The 18130-nt window shown below is 46.5% G+C and overlaps 2 protein-coding genes across 8 annotated transcripts; one reads left to right on the top strand and one right to left on the bottom strand.

The window, feature by feature from the left end:
* The first annotated feature begins 45 nt into the window (after window positions 1-45).
* On the top strand, window positions 46-14153 carry IKZF5 (IKAROS family zinc finger 5). 6 transcript variants are annotated; one of them, XM_021526377.4, is made up of 6 exons: window positions 46-111; window positions 2410-2479; window positions 3320-3413; window positions 5699-5861; window positions 6138-6320; window positions 8915-14153. In XM_021526377.4, the coding sequence occupies exons 4-6, from the start codon at window positions 5729-5731 to the stop codon at window positions 9856-9858; spliced, it is 1260 nt and encodes a 419-aa protein (XP_021382052.3). In that variant the 5' UTR covers window positions 46-111; window positions 2410-2479; window positions 3320-3413; window positions 5699-5728; the 3' UTR covers window positions 9859-14153. The 6 variants fall into 6 exon arrangements, with proteins under 6 accessions (XP_021382052.3, XP_021382051.3, XP_085439050.1 ...); XM_021526376.4 differs by having other exon boundaries at window positions 2410-2475; window positions 8915-12056; XM_085582924.1 differs by lacking the exon at window positions 46-111 and adding an exon at window positions 907-1044 and having other exon boundaries at window positions 2410-2475; window positions 8915-12056.
* Window positions 13428-17677, bottom strand: PSTK (phosphoseryl-tRNA kinase). Of its 2 annotated transcripts, none has more exons than XM_021526390.4 (6): window positions 17380-17677; window positions 16979-17225; window positions 16077-16275; window positions 15565-15640; window positions 15332-15425; window positions 13428-14648 (listed from the first exon to the last, which is right to left on the bottom strand). In XM_021526390.4, the coding sequence occupies exons 1-6, from the start codon at window positions 17653-17655 to the stop codon at window positions 14461-14463; spliced, it is 1080 nt and encodes a 359-aa protein (XP_021382065.3). In that variant the 5' UTR covers window positions 17656-17677; the 3' UTR covers window positions 13428-14460. The 2 variants fall into 2 exon arrangements, with proteins under 2 accessions (XP_021382065.3, XP_085439053.1); XM_085582927.1 differs by lacking the exon at window positions 13428-14648 and adding an exon at window positions 15103-15230.
* Between the last annotated feature and the right edge of the window lie 453 nt (window positions 17678-18130).

Genomic DNA, 18130 nt, shown 5'->3' with positions numbered 1-18130 from the left:
CGCGCGCGCGGGTCTCGCGAGACTGCGGTGGGCGGGGCCGGGGCTGGGGCCGGGGGGAGGCACAACAAACATGGCGGCGGCGGGAGGCGGGAGCGGCGCGGGGCGGCGGCGGTGAGTGCTGCCCTCCTCCCTTCCCTCCGCTTCCCTGCCCTTCCCTCCGCTTCCCGCCCCGGCTCCCTCCCTCCTTCTCCGTCCGGGGCCTCCCTGTGCCGTGACGGGCCCGGGGGGGGCAGCGCTTGGGGAGGGCCGCGCTGCCCCGCCGGGAGCGGGGCCGGGTGAGCGGCGCAGCCCCGAGGATGCTCCTCAGATGTGGAGCCGGGGGCCACAGAAAGCGGAGGGACCGCAGAAATCGCAGTTACTGAAATGGCACGGGCGCTGTAATCGCAGAGTGGGCGAGGTTGGCAGGAATCGAGCCGGTGCCACCGCCCTGCCCAGGCGGGGCCATCCCAGAGCACGGCGCAGGTTCTGGGGTATCTGCGGTGAGGGAGACTCCACGCCCTCTCTGGGCAGCCTGTTCCAGCGCTGCCACCCTCACAGGAAAGTTCTTCCTCGTTGAGGTGGCACTTGCTGTGCATCAGTCCCTTCCCGTGGCTCTGGTGCCACTCCTGGCTCCCAGAACAGCCTGGGCCCTGCTGTGCCTCTCCCTGCGCCCAGGGACAGCCATGGACACCCCAGGGATACCCCAGGACACCATGGACACCCTGGGCACACCCCAGGGACACCCAGGGCTGGGGGCCCTCTCAGCTGGGGCTCCTCTCCAGGCCGAGCAGCCCCAGCTCCCTCAGCCTCTCCTGGGCACGGAGATGCTCCAGTCCTTTCAGCATCTTTGCTGCCCTTCACTGGATGCTCTCCAGAAGCTCCATGTCTCCTGTCCCAAGGAGGCTGTGCTTCACTCCCCCTCCAAAAAAGGAGTCAAAACTCCTTCAGGAGGACCTGGAAGGGCTTGGATGTAGGTTGGAATCCTTCCTGCTTTCATTTATTTACCACAGAAAAGAGAACAGAGAACACTTCCCTCCTTTTTTCCCTGGGATTCCTGAGAAGAAGGTGGTATGCATATATATGCTCACAGTAATTCAATTCTCTTACTGCATACCTGTCCTCATAGATGCTTTATGCTCTTATAATTACTGCAGGATTAGTTCTGACTGTGTGTGTGTGAAACTGCTGGGTTATGCTCTATGAACTGCTTTCTTTGGCAGAATATTTCATCCTGGCACATTGTTTGACAGCAAACTGAGCTCACCTCAGTGCTGTGACCCCTGTTCAGTCCTGCGCTTGTGCCAGGGTAGAAAATGAGTAACCAGTGCTCTGCTCCTGGTGGTGTGAAGCTGGAGGAGGTGTGGCTGTGTCAGCAGAGCTCGGGTAACACCCGGTGTCATCAGCCCATCCCTGGTGTGTGAAACACGAGCTGGGCTGCTCAGTTTCTGAGCGTTAGAATTGCATTTTCTGGTTTGCAGGAGTGAGTGACACAGCAAGGATCAGATGTGCATCATTCTCCCCCGAGAAGGAGAGCTGCTGGCTGTGTAGCTCTATAAAAATACCACATAAAATCACAGAAGTGTTTGAGCACACAAATGGGAGCTTTGGGTTGTGTTTAAATTGTGGTGACTTCCCTACACTGGTGTAAAGAAAAGGATGATGAGTGTTCTTATGATAATTCAATGAGGTAGAGAAAGGATGTTTTATGCAGTTGATCCCTAACCTGTTTTTAAATTTTATGTAATTTTCTTTCAAAATTAAGTGTTTTTTAAAAGCAATCAGTGTAATCAAGTAAGGCTGAGAGAACTGGGGTTGTTCAGCCTGGAGAAGAGAAGACTTTGAGGTGACCTAATTGTGGAGTTTCAATACAGAAAAGGACACAAAAGAAAGATGGAGAGAGGCTGTTTACAAGAGCCTGGAGTGACAGGACAAGGGGAAATAGCTTTAAACTGCCAGAGGGCTGGGTTAGATGGGATATTGGGAAGGAATTGTTCCCTGGGAGGATGGGCAGGCCCTGGCACAGGTGCCCAGAGCAGCTGTGGCTGCCCCTGGATCCCTGGAAATGTCCCAGGCATGGCTGGACAGGGCTTGGAGCAGCCTGGGACAGTGGAAGCTGTCCCTGCCATGGCAGGGGTGGCACTGGATGGGATTTAAGGTCCCTTCTGATCCAAACTTTTCTGTGATTCTCAGAAATAAGTTTTAGTGCCTTACCCAAAGGCACACAAAGATTCTCCTCTGATAACACAAACCTTTGATGTTGTTTTGAATGGTTTAATTTTGAATTGTTATTTCTTATTATAATTCATGGAAAGTTGGCTTGGTCAGAATTATGACATTGTCCTGTTTTTCCTCTTCATATCTTCAATATTAGAGGTATCTTTAATATTATAATATTAAATTTCATATCCTGATGTCTTTGTTTTATTGCAGGAGACACCAACAAATGGAACACAAATTAACTTAAGCCTACAGGAGGCTGGTGACACCTGGAAGAGGGTAGGTAGGTAGATACATAAAGATGTGTTGCAAAATGACTGAGTGGTGATAATAAATGCTGGGAGTTGAGCACGCTCAGGTAAGATGTGAAAGAACATCCTCATCTGGATGCCAAAAATGAACAAACATCTGTAAGTAGCTTTGGATACACAGAAGATATTTAAATGTAGTCTGGAACTCAGAACTTGAGTTCCTGTCAGTAACCCAAGTACCTATTAAAAATAAGGAATATTATTATTGAAATGGTAGCATTGTAAATTATTTCTGAAATAATAATGTGACAGACTCGTTGTTCTCCTTCCAAATATATCCCAAGCTCTGTCTTCCCAAATTCATTGTGAATTGAGACTTTATAGAGGTTTGTTATTTGCACTCCCCAAAACAAGCCTGACCACTGATTTCTGGGGAATATTTTAATAATTTCAGTGCAAAATAATGGACTGGATTAAGTCTTTTACTCAGGATAGGAAAGTCAAATTTTGGAAGAACTGTGAAACGGTACTTTTTCTAAGGCTTCTTTCCAGCTTTGCTAATCACCAACATGCAGTTGTTTCCCAGCTTTGCAGCTCCCATAATTGACTGACCCAAATCTGGGGTTTTTGGAGCCAGATGTTTATTGGGAAACAGTCAGTGAGTCAGAAGTGTCCTTCAGGCAACATCCAGGAGGCAGAGTATGCAGTCTTTGAAAAGCTTTTACTGGAAGTGTGATAGTTTTAATAAAATTTAGAGCAGCAGGGTGTTAGAGCCCTGTCTTTCAAACACAAATATTTTTCAGGTTTCTTTCTTATAACTGATGGGGATTGGGAAGAGTAATGGACTCACATCTCCTTTTCATTCCTTCCAGGGAAAGTGGAGAAGCTGTGTTCTGTACTTTTTATCTGACGTGTTGAGGTACATTTTGGAGCATGTTTGCTACTTAGCAGGGAACTAAAATTCAGGTATGATCATTATTTTTATAAAGACAGCTTGATTTTTATTATTATGTACTTTTTAATTTTTAAATTTTAGTTACTATTTTATTATGCATTTTACCTATTACTGAAAGTGATTTCCCCATAAATTGTATTTGGTGATCTTTAATGAGTTAAAAATTCAAAAACCAATATTCTTATGGTTGTCAGTTTGTTCTTTGACTCACTGTGGTGGGTCTAATACTGGCCAAAGGTTTATTTACCCACTAAAAATTATTTATTTACTCATTTCTTGCTGTGAGATATGGATTAGGAGGGGAAGGGCAAAACAGGCTCAAAACTTTCAAGGGTATACAGAAAACTTTATTAACAGAATTAAAAAAAAATGATAAGAAAGTAATTATTACATTACTTATTTATTCAATAAATATGTACATTAACTATTTATTCAATAAGAATAACCCTTCAGAACACTTCTCCTCCCGCCACACCCTCTTTTCTTTCCCACAGACAACATAAAGAGACAAAACCTGGAACTTTCAGTCAGTTTACCTCCTCTAAAATAATCTTTTTTCAGTCCACCTAGGGAGTGGAGTCTCTCTTGCCATGCCATGGAGATTTCTCCACAAGAAACAGTTCCCTCTTGGCTTCAGTGTCACAGTGAATCAGCCACCCAGGAAAGGAAAATCTGTTTGCAGTGTGAAAATCCCTCCCATGCCTTGCAGCTTTCCCAAAGCTGCTTTCATAGGCCATGTTAACTTACTTTAAGGAAGAGCTGTTCTAGCCTAAAAACAGAAGTTCTCTTTTTTTATCTCTGTGAGCAGAGGTTTTTCTTATTCTATCCTTGGGGGCAGAGTTTCACATCTCTCTCTGGTCAAGCTTCCCATTGGATTACAGCTTTTCAGCATCCACATGCTCTTGCATGACTGTGGAGGAATGCTGCATCCCCCATGCACTTCATGAACTACAGGGAAAAAACAAAGTCTGATATATCAAAAATATATCTTCACCATAGCATCACAAAAGAATTTCAGCCCAAGACTAAGGCATCTCCTCAATCCCCTCCCATCTAGAATCTGACTCCTTTACTGCCCTCAGTGTCCATGTTGTTTTCTCTACGAGTCTTCACCCTTTCCTTTTCCTGCCTCGGGAGGGAATTGATGTTGGTGTGTTCATTTGTTCTCCAGCTTTATCAACTGAGACAGTTACAGAATTCTGTATCACTGAAAGGCTGATCTCCAGGCTCCACAGCCCAGGAATCACTGTGTGGCACTGCTGATCCTGTGCTCCCCGCTGGTGCCACCCCTGCTCCTTTCCTTCATGCGGGCTGTCAGGAGAAAGAACCAAAACTGCTGCTGCTCTTTTGTCCTCCTGCCTGCAGCATGGCTGCCTAAGAGCAGCTGAGCAAACAAAGTCCATTTGTGAGCCACGCCGAGATAGCCCCGGCCGTGCTGACTGCGGCCGAGCGGTCACCGCGGTGCTGGGACAGTCCTGGCAGCACGGCCTGGTGGTGGCAGGAACCCCAGCCCAGCAGAGTGCCAGCCAGAGCCCAGCCCAGCCAGGCCTGGCCCAGCCTGGCCATGTGAGCCCAGCCCAGCCAGGCCTGGCCCAAACCAGCCATGTGAGCCCAACCTAGCCCGATCTGGCCCAAACCAGCCATGTGAGCCCAACCCAGCCAGGCCTGGCCCAAACCAGCCATGTGAGCCCAGCCCAGCCAGGCTTGGCTCAACCTGGCCATGTGAGCCCGACCTAGCCCGATCTGGCCCAAACCAGCCATGTGAGCCCAACCCAGCCAGGCCTGGCCCAAACCAGCCATGTGAGCCCAGCCCAACCCAATCTGGCCCAAACCAGCCACCTGAGCCCAGCCCAACCAGGCCTGGCTCAACCTGGCCACGTGAGCCTGGTCCAGCCAGGCCTGGCCCAGCCACGTGAGCCCAGCCAGGCCAGTGACATCTTTGGAGGCCGTAAGCCAAGAGCCCTCCTGCGCTAGGCCATCCTTAAATGTTTTCATAGAGGCATATTCAGCCAAGTAGTTTAAATGGGTGTCGGTCTTTAAAATGAGCCTGCTGATTGGTTAACTGGATGTCAATCTTCAAATCTAGCCAGCTGATTGGCTCTTTAAGCTAGGCAGCTCATTGGCTCTTCCAAGTCCCACCCCTTCAACTGAAAGCCGGACTTCGTTCAACTGCACTGCACGTGCTGTGTGATAAAATTGATTCTTCACTTAAAATCCAACCCAAAACATGAACTTGTTACTATGAATGCAGCCAAATTCAATGACACTTGTGTTCTGAAAACGTTTTCCCTTCCAGGCACGAGAGGTTGTAAATGAAAAAGTCACTATGGGGGAAAAGAAGGCAGAACCGTTGGACTTTGTGAAAGATTTTCAGGAATATCTGACCCAGCAGACTCACCATGTCAATATGATTTCTGGATCAGTTACTGGTGACAAGGAAGTAGAGACTCTCCAGGGAGGTGAGCTGATTCCAATACCATAAATTTGATTTTTTTTTAGACTTCAGTGTTCACAGTCCAGGTAATGCTGCAGCAGTATGGAAGCATTTCTGGTAGTCATTTTCATGTCACAAAGGATGTGTATGTATCTTTGTTTTAATCAGGGCATGTTTTTATAATTCTCTGTATTTAAAGACCAAGGGCTGAGAGAAACAAAAGCTATTTGGCATTTGCTCACAGTGTGACAGATGGTGTCCCACAGATTGTTCATTAAAATCTGTGTTGCATTGTTCACAGCTGGGACAGAAGGTGATCAGAATGGTCTGGATCATCCTTCTGTTGAAGTTTCACTGGATGAAAACTCAGGAATGTTGGTGGATGGCTTTGAAAGGACTTTTGATGGGAAGTTAAAGTGTCGCTACTGTAACTACGCCAGCAAAGGAACAGCTCGGCTCATCGAGCACATCAGGATTCACACAGGTATGGGATCTTCTGCTCTGCTGGCCTGGGAACTCTCGGGGGATTTACTTAATGTTGGAATTTCCACAGCAGCAGTTGGCAAATCCAAGCAGTGTGAGAATTCTTAACAATAACTGAATATTGGAGGGTTTTTATAGTCTATTTTTGTAGAGGTATGCCGGGTACCTATTTCAACTGTGCAAATCTTTACTGACACTTATTATTATAAGTAACTATATGGGAGTAAAGTTTAGCATGAAAGCTTCCATGTAAATTGAAGGGCCCTAAAAATATCTTCTAGTTTTTCTGTGCTGATGAGAAAATTGATAAATGTACATTTTCCTACACAGAGATTTATAGAGCCTTTTCTTCCTCTGTTGTTTAGCCATGGAAATATTCCTGTTCTGTGCAACATTCTAGATGTGGAAGTACAAAAGCATAGTAATTAGAGTAAAGTTATTGGTAGAATATTCAAATGTGAGGACATACCATCAAGTTAGTGACTGATATCAGTAGTGAACAGAAAAATTATCAACTGTAGCTTGTTGAGGAGCATTGGCCACAGTTGGATGTATAAACCTGAAAAGCAAAACTCATAAAGGTTAAAATATCCTAAACTGTTCTGAAAGCTCCAACTTCATGGCAAATGAGAGAAAACAAAAAAAAATAGGTGCTTGTGAACTCTGTCAAGTGTATCACACCAATACAGACAACTTCAGAGCAGAAAAAAATTGTATCCTGCAAAACATTAAAGTTTTTACAGGTTTCCAGTCTGGTATGGACTGTCCCAAAACTTGCAAGTCTCTTTTCAGTGGTCTTGGGTAGTGGTGTTTTGGGACTCACCTGTTGTAACTGGGATGTGATTGTAGCCCTCCTCAGGTACAGTTAGTCAGAGCCTCACTTTGCTGGGAACCATTTCTTCCACACAGGAGCTCCCTGGGTGGATTTTGGACTTGCACTGGCCCTGCAGTGTTGGCTTGTTTCAACAGGGCATAATGGAGTAGGAAATGGCAACAACCAGAAATCAAAGAGTTCTGAGGTTCAGATTCTGAAGGACCTGGTAAATTCTTCTCTCGTGTCTTCCAGGACAAGAAAAGAGTTACGTTGGTTTGGTTTTCCTGGTTTGGTTTGGTTTGTTTTTTCACTCACGGGAAGAAGATCCAAGGCCTGAGTGTTGTTTGGCTTGGGAGGCTGGCAGAGGGCCAGGAGATGGATTGCTTGTGCTGTGAAGGCTCAGATGAGTCAGCATTGGAGCAGGGAAGTGGCAGCTGATTCAGAGCCTCAGAGCAGTGTAAATAAGCAGGTACAGCATCCTGGACATCTACCAAAGGAATTGTGACCCAGGGCTGATCATGCAACCAGGATTGGCTTCATGCTGAGTCTGAGAGCAGATAGTGAGTAATTCACCAGCTGTGTTGTGCTATGTGTGATGCAAAACTTACCTCTGTGTAACCAGTTTAGAATGAAATCAGATTGACAAATTCTGTGTGAATGCAGGGAGTTTGTCAATCTTCTCGTAGCATTTTATCAAGCCTCCAGATCTTTACCCATCTTTGTGTGTATATATATGAGTACACAGAGATGCTCATGGAGAAGTCATGGTTTTACTTGGTGCAAAGCAGGTACTTAGAGGTAGCATAAAAATTGATTTCTTTCCTCTTGGAGAGCCAGTGATGTAGGGGGAATAAAAGAAATCTATTTGGTATCCCAGTCTGTGATTCCAAACTATGTCCAAACTCATCAGTCACATGACAGGGAGGTGGCACTCAAGATAGGAAGAATAAGATGATCTTTCATTTCAGTACCTGAACACACATCAGATCCTTTGGGCACTTCTGACATTGCAGACCTGGATCTGTAACTCCTAGATCCCTCTATCAAGGGAAAATCAGAAGTCCTAAAGTGCTGTGTTACAGAAGTGTTGGCCTGTTATTATGTTACTCACATTAACTTTTTTAAAAATACTCAGAAAACTTCGTATCTGTAAATTTCATTTGATCGAAGAACAAAGTTCTATATGTGCAAAGGGGATGATGGTCTCCCTGATGATCATCCCATCTCCCATCTGGAAGAGCACACAGCTCTCCAGGGAATACTTGGCTTTTGTATTCTGTTACAATTCTTTGGCTGCAGGATCCTTTTTCAAAGCTCAGTCCTTGAGTGGCTCCCTGTGTGTGTGGGTTATTTAACCAGTTCCAGAATGTTTAGGAGTAGGGATGTGTGGAAGGTCCCAGAAGGATGCCCTCCCTCAGTTATCATGAAGAACAGTGACATTTCGGTGGTACAGGCATTCCTGTGTTCCCCAGTGCACTCCATGGGTGAGGGAGAGCTTGGACCCAGGGCAAACATCACTGCACTCAGTCCTTGGCATTGCTGCTGCAGTTCCCAGGCAGCTTGTGTATTATGCTAGTTCCACTCAGGATTTTTCCTGCTGCTGCTGATCCCTGGGTGAGGCAGAGCTGTCCCATTGCTCTCCACTCTTCCAGGATCCCCAGCTGAGCTCGAGGCTGGCAGTGACTTGGACGAGCGGCTCACAATGAGCCGCTCCGTGCTGCACCCAAAGCCTTTTCCGGGCGCTCCCAGGTGCTGTGGGCTAACCTGTTCTGATTTTCCAGGGGAGAAGCCACACAGGTGCCACCTGTGTCCCTTTGCCTCGGCCTACGAGCGTCACCTGGAGGCTCACATGCGGTCCCACACCGGGGAGAAGCCCTACAAGTGTGAGCTCTGCTCCTTCCGCTGCAGCGACCGCAGCAACCTGTCCCACCACCGCCGGCGCAAGCACAAGATGGTGCCCATCAAGGGCACGAGGTCTTCCCTGAGCAGCAAGAAGATGTGGGGCGTTCTGCAGAAGAAGACCAGCAATTTGGGGTACAGCAGAAGAGCATTAATTAATCTGAGTCCGCCTTCCATGGTGGTGCAGAAGCCAGACTACCTTAATGATTTCACCCATGAAATCCCCAATATCCAGACTGAGGCGTACGAGAGCATGACAAAAACCACTCCGAGTGGTGGCTTGCCAAGAGATCCGCAAGACCTCATGGTGGATAATCCTTTAAACCAGCTCTCCACGTTAGCAGGACAGTTGTCCAGTTTGCCACCTGAAAACCAAAATCCAGCCTCTCCTGACGTCATTTCCTGTCAAGACGAAAAGCCTTTCATGATACAGCAGCCTGCTGCACCTGCAGTAGTTTCAGCTGTGTCAGCAAATATTCCTCAGAATTCCTCTCCAACCAGCCCTGATTCCCGGCCCACACACAATCAGAGGAACTATAGTCCCGTGGCAGGGCCCAGCAGTGACCGCAGTGCCCACACCAGTACTCCCAGCATCAGCAACAGCCAGCCGAGTACTCCAGCTCCAGCCCTGCCAGTGCAGGACCCTCAGCTCCTGCACCACTGCCCACACTGTGACATGTACTTTGCAGACAATATCCTTTACACCATCCACATGGGATGCCATGGATTTGAAAATCCTTTCCAGTGTAACATTTGTGGGTGTAAGTGTAAAAACAAGTACGACTTCGCTTGCCACTTTGCAAGAGGCCAACATAATCAACATTGACTGAGAACATGCTTTTGTTTAGTTTTTTAACATATTACAGTCTATTTTTCATACTTGCTGATGGAAAGCTTGCACATTCCCATAAGGAATCTTCACATATATCAATTTGACAGAGGAGGCAAAATGGTTTCTGTATTCTTGTAAAACTTGCCAGGGAAATTTTATATCAGATTCAGTTGCTGGTTTATATGTAGCCTTTCAAAAAAAGCCAAGAGTGCTGTAAGGGTTGGAATGCATTTACATGCTGTGGTTGCTAAATTTAAGTTGCTTGCACTTAATCCCAATAAACATTCTGCAAGTGGAGAAGCAGAGTGTGTGTCCTGAACCATAGGATGTAATTCCCAGATTGTTTACTAGGCAACACAAGATATGTTACCCATAAAATACAAAAGGTCAATGCAATGACACGTCAGAGACAGGAAAAGGAGGAAAGGCTTCATGGTGACAGAGGGCAGGGTTAGGTGGGATTTTGGGAAGGAATTGCTCCCTGTGAGGGTGGGCAGGCCCTGGCACAGGTGCCCAGAGCAGCTGTGGCTCTCCCATCCCTGGCAGTGCCCAAGGCCAGGTTGGACAGGCCTTGGAGCTGCCTGGGACAGTGGAAGTGTCTGTCCTTTTAAGGTCATTTTCAATCCCAACCATTCTATGACTTTGGAGAAATCCTTAAAAACCTGGCTACTCAAACAAACACAAGCAGTTTTCACAAATAAATTCAATTTGATGTAAAAGTTGCTTTAATCTGATGAAGGTTAATAATAAGTTTTTGTTTAGTATAGGACTTAAACACTAATTTAACTATTAGCACTAAACTAGAAGATAACAGGTTATTGTGAATAAAACTATGGTAGGAAATAAAAAAGAGCTAAAAGCCTGTCATTCATGAGTTATAAAAACAAAAAAGTAAGATACCTTATTTTACCTACACTCTACAAAATTTTACATGTCATTGTTTTTCAGAGGAGGCAATTTTTAGAGACATAATGAAGAGCTTGTAGAATTACTATATATTCTGTGAGATTTCTAACTGCCTTAAACTGAGTTGTACAGGTATTTAAAATTTGCACAATTAGACTTCTGTCCTGCTGATAGAAGTTCTGATGGAAACAAACAAGAAGTTTACAAATCAAACTCCTTTGTTCAGTTTTATGTTGGGCCAGGCTACAACTGAGAGGTTGCCTATATTTTTGAGAGTTGTATAATCCAGTTTATTGTAACTTTCAACTGACTTGGAGGCCTGGTTTGTCCCCTCTCCCAGGTTTGATGTCCTTTGGGTGTGCTGGGAATAAGGGGAAGGACCTCTGGCTTTTTCTGGGCTCCATGCAGGATGCAAAGGAAAACTGACTGATTACACTGAAGTTGTTTTTAGGAATTGTGGATGGCAAATGGTAACTGAAGTTGTTTATTTTGTTTCATAGTGTACACTCATCTTTAGCAGCCCTCAGGCTAAAGGACAGGCACTTTAACATAAACCTGAGTAAAACATCTAATTAAAATGAATAATAACTTTATGTGCTAGATAAGAATTTGAGATATTAAAAATAAAGGAAGAACTGTTACTTTTCCCATATTTAGACATGCACTTTTACCTTGGTTTGTCCTACTTGAGACAAATTAAAGCTTCCCTTATATATTCCCCTTTTCCTATCAGCAAACCGTGTTTTATTAAAAGCAAGGAGATTTTACTAATTTTCCACAAGTCAGAGGTTGGAATCTCAATAGCAAATGCTTGGCTTATTTGAATTTATATTGTTATGGGAGCTAAAACTTCCTGAAACCAACGGAGAAACTTACAGTGATTAGAGTGGGATCAATGCAGGAAAACCACCTGTGTAAGAATTTTAGCTGTAGAAGTAATTTTGACTTTAATTAAATAGAAATTTGGATACCAGATGTGTTTCTGTCTACCTGACTGACCTACTGCTGAATTTCTTTGCTTCAGGAACTGGGTTCTTTCTTGGCTGTGCAGTCTTGAAGTAAATGAGGTCAGAAAACTGCCACTGGAGTGGTTCCAGTGTAGTGAAGATTAACAATAACATTGTTTTGCTTTCAGGCCTGGTTCAGAATTCGTTTTGCTGGATTTGTAAGACAGAATGTAATTTGCATTTTTCATCAGGACACTCTGTAATTCCAAAAAATTGCATTGTTGCTGTATACTGTTTAGGTTTATTTTATAAGTAAAACTGCAATTCTGTGTGTGTAAACATCCTTTATTTTATTTTAAGGAGTAAAAGTTGACTGAACTGGAATCCAGTTACAAGTTACTGCTGCTGGACAGGTTTTGGAATTAAATTTTTTCCAGTCAAAGAGGGCAGAAAGGGTGGCTCTCTTTGGGTCACACATTGAACAATTCTACAATTTAAATTTGGCTCAGATGCAGTGTTAGGATAAGAGACATTCCTCTTGAAGACTTTACAATTAGTAATTTATGAAAGTGCTTATTTTCCTTCACTTTTGACAGATGATGCACTCTCCTGTTCCTAAGCTCTGGCATTTCCAAGGAAACTTGTGGAATGGTGGTGCTCCAGGGAGCACCTTACAGTACTGAGTGACCACAGCAGCTAAGTGCTCCTTGGCTTGTGGCTTTTTCCTTGCTGGCATCGTAGGGAGAGCAATTTCCATGTGCACAGATGTGGTTTCTGACCCTCTGAGGCTTCTCTTGGCAGTGTTAGAGGCTTTTCATTGCCTCATGATTTGGTGATGGAGAGAAATGACTCCTGAACCACACTGGCCTTGAAGAGAACTCAGGGCAGGTCACTGATGGAGGAGTTGGGAGCAAGAGGAAGCCTGCAGGACCTCAAGGAAAAGGGGCCCTTGTTTAGGAGGGGATCCCATTGTGGGGAATATATGTTCTTAATAATAGAACTCAGCATGAAATAATCTATCCCCAAGCCTTGCAAGTTGTTGTTTGGAAGGATTTTCCTGCTGCTGCCTGGATACCATTGGTTCTGCTCTTGAGGGAAAGGTTAGCTGGGACATCTCTGAACGGTTGAGGAATGAAAAAACTCTTTTCCCTGTTTCCTTGGGCAAACTCCTCATTGCAGGGGGTTCTTGGGCAGCTGCAGCAGCTTTGGTGCTCATCCCTTGGCTCTGCAGCAGATCCCTGGGGTGGATCCCTGGACACTGTTCAAGTTCCATGATCACACTGTGTGTTCAGCTGTGCCAAACAATGCCCTGACATCACTGTCCCCTCCTGTCAACTGAGGAGCTTTGGAAGGTGTATTTTCCTATTTTTCATAATTTATACATACTATTGACTGTAACTTAAAGACCAGAGCTGGTAATGGCAAATTCTTTCCAAGAATGATCCCTTGCACAAGCAGGCCTTACCCAGGGTCAGTGAGGGAGACTTGTCCAGGATTCTGGGATTGAGTCCTTAGTTAAAAGAACTTTTCAAGTTGTGTCCTCCATGTGCTACACTGCACTCACTTGTTTTGGTAGTTTTTTTAAAAACCCAAATCCTCACATTACAAGGTAATGGGTGATTAGCATTTTAACTGTTATTAACAGAAGTTTGGGAAGGAGATGGAATTTTTCCATAGCTCAGTTCTGTTAAGTAGTTGCAAAACATGAACTTTGCGGGGTTTTGTTTTTATTGTCATAGCTTATTTTACAGCTTTGTGAACATTTCACACATGCATTATTTATAGCACTCTTAATACACGTTTACTGTTTTGAGACTGAATATTCCAATGAACATTGAATATTTGAACATCTTAATTATCACAGTTAATTCTTTAACTGTGAAGGAGGCAATAGGAAAAATAGTTGTTTTTTCACAGACACATGTTTGGATGAAGAGGATTTAGACAGAAAATGTTGATTGGCTTTTTAATATAAAACTCATTGCTGGGACACTTTCCAGCACTGTTTTCCAGCCAAATAATCTGTTACTGTTTGTTTTGTTCCAGAATGTTTTGGGGGTTTGCTGTTTGTTTCTTTTTGACAAAGGGAATGTAATTTAGGCATCTTCACTGGCAAGTTTTCTACTAATTTTAAGCTGCTTTGAAAATCTACAGCAAATGATGTTCTGCTGCAGGAAGGCTCTCTCCTGATAAAGCATTTTTCATTGAGCAATCCTTGTGTATGTGCTTCTAAGTACCTACTTTGTTAATAATATGTATTTCAGTGTAAAGAGCAGATTTTATGCAAAAATGAAACCTGTTAGAGTTGTAAAATAAATTTTAATGTTAGTGAACGTTTCTGAGACAACAATGTTAATTCTGAAACTACTGTGTGTCGTGTGGTTCATGTTGTGAAGCTTTGCTTTTGTAAGATATGAATAAAATAACACTTTCTAATTAGGTCCCATGTTGATTCTTAATTGCAGATCCTTCCATGGGTGGAGCTGGTGATTTCCCAAGTGCTCCTCCTGGGTTAACTCTTTCTGATTCTGTGAAATTTAAATCTCTTTGCTCTTGGCTTGATCTCCACAGCCAAGAACAGCTTGGTTAGACTCAATTAAACTGTTTCTCTTCCCTATCATGGGGACAGGAGGCACAGGGGCTCCAGAGAAGGGAGCTGCACCTCAGGTCTCTCAGCAGCAGTGCTCAGAGTACTGCATTTGAAACACTTGGGACTCCTAAACCCCCAACATTCTCTATGTCATTATTTTAAAATATATTTATTTACTACATTGACTGCCTTATGTTGGAATGAAGAAATAACGCTTGTAGTAGGGTCAGAATATTGGGTTTTCAAAGCCTTTCCTTGCCTTAAATCTTCCAGAAATTCTGCTTTCAGTTTGTTGAGTTCTTCTGCCAGGCTCCTCATCTCACTTGGAAGAAGGCTTTTACCTAAAACAAAATTGAAGCTGAACTTTTCCTGCTGATAGAACCACAAATATCCTGAGCTGGAAGGGACCCACAGGATCATCCAGTGCAGCTCCTGGCCCTGCACAGACCCCCCAGCAAACCCACCCTGTCCATCCCTGGCTGTCCAAACCCTCCTGGGGCTCTGGCACCCTCGGGGCTGTGCCCATTCCCTGGGGAGCCTGGGCAGTGCCAGCACCTTCTGGGGAAGAACCTTTCCCTAAATCCAATCTAAATCTCCTTGACACAGCTCCAGCCATTCCCTCCTGTCCCTGGCCACAGAGGGAAGCCTGAACACAGGCACAGAGCTGAGCTTTTCAGTTAAGGACACCGAGCTGCTCCTCATATAAATCTTAGGAACAAACCAGTGCAGACTGCAAAACCCCTGTCCTTACTGACATGTGTCCCAAAACAGCATTAAAATCCTCTAAAATGCTGCTCTGTACTAAATGGGTTTATTAAAGCTGTAATGAATACAGTTAATAAATACGATTCTGGTTTTCACACCTACAAACTCCTACAAGTAACACTGAGCAGATTGTGAAGGTGCTGCCTCAGACACACCTGCTGGGATAGGATTCCTGAACAGTTTATCCCAAGGGAGTTTCAGGGGCTGTTTCCCATCGCCAGCTGGCTGCTGGGATGGGTGGGATGGGTAGAAGAGGTACCTTTGGCATCCTGCATGGCCTCAGAGATGACTCTCCTGCACGCCTGGTCAGCCTGATGGACAGCACTGGCTGCACAGATGGCTCGAGCTGCCTCCTGGCCAGGGCCACCAGGAAGGAAGGAAACAAGCAAAGATTTTGAATTTCCTTGACTTTTGAAGTGCTATTTGAGAACAACACAATAGCAGCAGCTCAGGCAGCAGCCAAAGCTGTGCCCTGAAGCCCAGCAGTGCTACCTTCTGCTCCGTGTCCTCCTCGATTGGCCTCTCTGGATTTTCCAAAGCAGTGGCCAGCAAGTTCATGATCTGCTCACTAGGAAAACAAAAAGAGTAAACCATGGCACTCAAACAGGTAACACTTCTTTTCTTTTCTAATTAAGCCACAGGAAAAAAAAAAAAAAAAAAAAAAAAAAGCAAAGCAAGATTTCAGTTATTTAAGGCTATCAGTGAAATAACCTGAAATTAAAACCAATTACAATTCAATTTATTTCTAGCCTTAGTGTTCCAGACAACTTGCACAGATTTTCAGTGACAGGATAGGAATGCTGTGAGTTTTGAGGTTAACTCTGCAGAGGGTGGTGGCTGTGAGCCCCCAAAAAACCTGGATTCTGTGTAACTGCCTGGCCTCCAAAAATCACCACTGGTGATGTAAAAAATCATATTTTTTACGCATTGTGTAGATACAATAAGAAACTTCTACCACTGAAAACAGCACTTAGGGAAAACTCTGGGATCAATCAATAACATACTCATCCTCTGAGATGCATTCACAACTATTCAGAATGAGGCTGTGCTGCTCCCAGGTGTTTTTCCTGAGATCTGGCATTTCTGTTTTCCTTGCCATTAATTGTATTGTCTGCTCAGGCACAGGATCACTCCTGAGACGATTCCTCTGCAGGCAGCATTCCACTGGACACTCTAAAAATAACTGGCAGAACCCCAAGGAATCTAAAAAGAACAGAACCAGACAATTTTATCTTTAAACAGTTCAAGTAACAATTTCTGAGAGCAGCATGCAGGAGAAAGGCTTTTCATGAATGAGGAACTTCTGCACTGGTTCTGAGTCTGACATGGACACAAACTTGGACAGGGAACAGAATTTTACCTTCAAGGCTGCCCAAGAAATGTCTGAGATCAACACACAGAACCATGGAATGCTCTGGATTGGGAGGGACCTTAAAGCCCATCTCATTTCACCTCCTGCCATGGCAGGGACACCTTCCACTGTCCCAGGCTGCTCCAAGCTCCAATGTCCAGCCTGGCCTTGGGCACTGCCAGGGATCCAGGGTGGGCACCCTGTGCCAGGGCCTGCCCACCCTCCCAGGGAACAATTATCCCAGTATCCCATCCAACCCTTCCCTCTGGCAGTGGGAAGCCACTCCCTGTGCCCTGTCATTCCATGCCCTTGTCCCAAGTCCCTCTCCAGCTCTCTTGGAGCCTCCTTATGTCCTGGAAGGTGCTTTAAGGCTGCTCTAGGTACGATCTACCAATTTATAACAAGGCAGTAACAAAGTTACATTGATTGCTACTCTGTTACAGGCATCCAGCAATCAGAATAACCAGCGCTCCAGGAGAGCACTTGAAAGAAGGCAGCTGGAGTGCCCTGAATTCCCTACAAACATCCTCAGGCCGAAAAACAAGGAATAATTACATTTGCGGGCCAGCTGGTACACCTCGTAGCGCATGCTCTGGTAATAAAAGTTGTCATCCAGCAGGAGGACGAGCGGCCGGGAGGCGGCTCCGGCGGCGGGCAGCAGCCGCTCCGGGAGGCAGCGGCCCAGGAAGCGCTGCCAGCCCGGCTGCGCGGGGCCGGGCAGCGGCGCCCCGCTGAGCAGCGCCCGCAGGAACTCCTCCAGGCACTGCAGCAGCTGGCGGCGGCTCTGCTTCCAGCCGGGCAGCTGCGGGGAGAGGAAGGCGAGCGATCAGGGCGCGGCACCGGCGCTGCGAGCGCTCCGGGCCCGCCATGAGGGGACCGGGCCCGCGGCCGCCGCGTCCCGTTGCCCGGCAACCGCGGCGCGCGCAGTGACGTCACGCGGGCGCGCCCGCACTGACCAATGGGGACGGCTCCTGCGGGCCCGCCCCCGGCGCGCGCGGGCGGAAGGCCTCGGGCGGGATGAGCTCGTCGTAGGCGAGCAGCGCGCAGGCCCAGCCCGGCCGCTGCGGCAGCCGGCGGAGCAGGCCGTGGGCCAGGGTGGACTTGCCGGCCGCGGGCAGCCCGCACAGCAGGCACAGCCCCACCCGAGCGCCGCCGCTCGCCCGCCGCTCCCGCTGCTCCGCCGCCGCCGCCAGCGCTGCCGGTCCCGCCGCTTCCGCCGGCGCTGTGCGCATGCGCAGGGCCCGCGCGGCGCGGCGCCCCCTGGCGGGCCCGGCGCGAACGACAGAGCCGGGAACGGCCCCGCTTTAACCCGGGTCTGGGTTGGCTTTAACCCGGGTCTGGGTTGGCTTTAACCCGGGTCTGGTCGGACCCGGCTCTAACCCGGGTCTGGGTTGGCTTTAACCCGGGTCTGGTCGGACCCGGCTTTAACCCAGGTCTGGTTTGGCTTTAACCCGGGTCTGGTTTGGCTTTAACCCGGGTTGGTTGGACCCGGCTCTAACCCGGCTCTGGTTTGACCGAGCTTTAACCCGGGTCTGGTTGGACCCAGCTTTAACCTGGGTCTGGTTTGACTGGGCTTTAACCCGGGTCTGGTTGGACCCATTTTCAATCCAGGTTTGGCTTTACCCATCTTTAACACGGGGTCTGTTTTTACCCATTTCTTATCTGGTTTTGGTTTTACTTTTGGTTTTACCAGTTGTGCTTTGATCC

The sequence above is a fragment of the Lonchura striata genome, chromosome 6 (assembly GCF_050655825.1).
Source record: "Lonchura striata isolate lonStrDom1 chromosome 6, ASM5065582v1, whole genome shotgun sequence".
Taxonomy (NCBI): Eukaryota; Metazoa; Chordata; class Aves; order Passeriformes; family Estrildidae; genus Lonchura; species Lonchura striata.
Note: the sequence above shows the minus strand (reverse complement) of the source record. Positions and strands in the feature narration are given on the sequence as shown.

Excerpts from the sequence above, each read along its gene's own strand:
- IKZF5 (XM_021526377.4), top strand. The coding sequence starts at position 5,729 with ATGGGGGAAAAGAAGGCAGAACCGTTGGACTTTGTGAAAGATTTTCAG. Across the intron at positions 5,862-6,137 it reads AGTAGAGACTCTCCAGGGAG|CTGGGACAGAAGGTGATCAG; the intron begins GTGAGCTGATTC and ends CATTGTTCACAG. Across the intron at positions 6,321-8,914 it reads GCACATCAGGATTCACACAG|GGGAGAAGCCACACAGGTGC; the intron begins GTATGGGATCTT and ends CTGATTTTCCAG.
- PSTK (XM_021526390.4), bottom strand. The coding sequence starts at position 17,655 with ATGCGCACAGCGCCGGCGGAAGCGGCGGGACCGGCAGCGCTGGCGGCG. Across the intron at positions 17,226-17,379 it reads CGCAGGAGCCGTCCCCATTG|CTGCCCGGCTGGAAGCAGAG; the intron begins GTCAGTGCGGGC and ends CTCTCCCCGCAG. Across the intron at positions 15,426-15,564 it reads AGGAGGACACGGAGCAGAAG|GAGGCAGCTCGAGCCATCTG; the intron begins GTAGCACTGCTG and ends GGCCCTGGCCAG.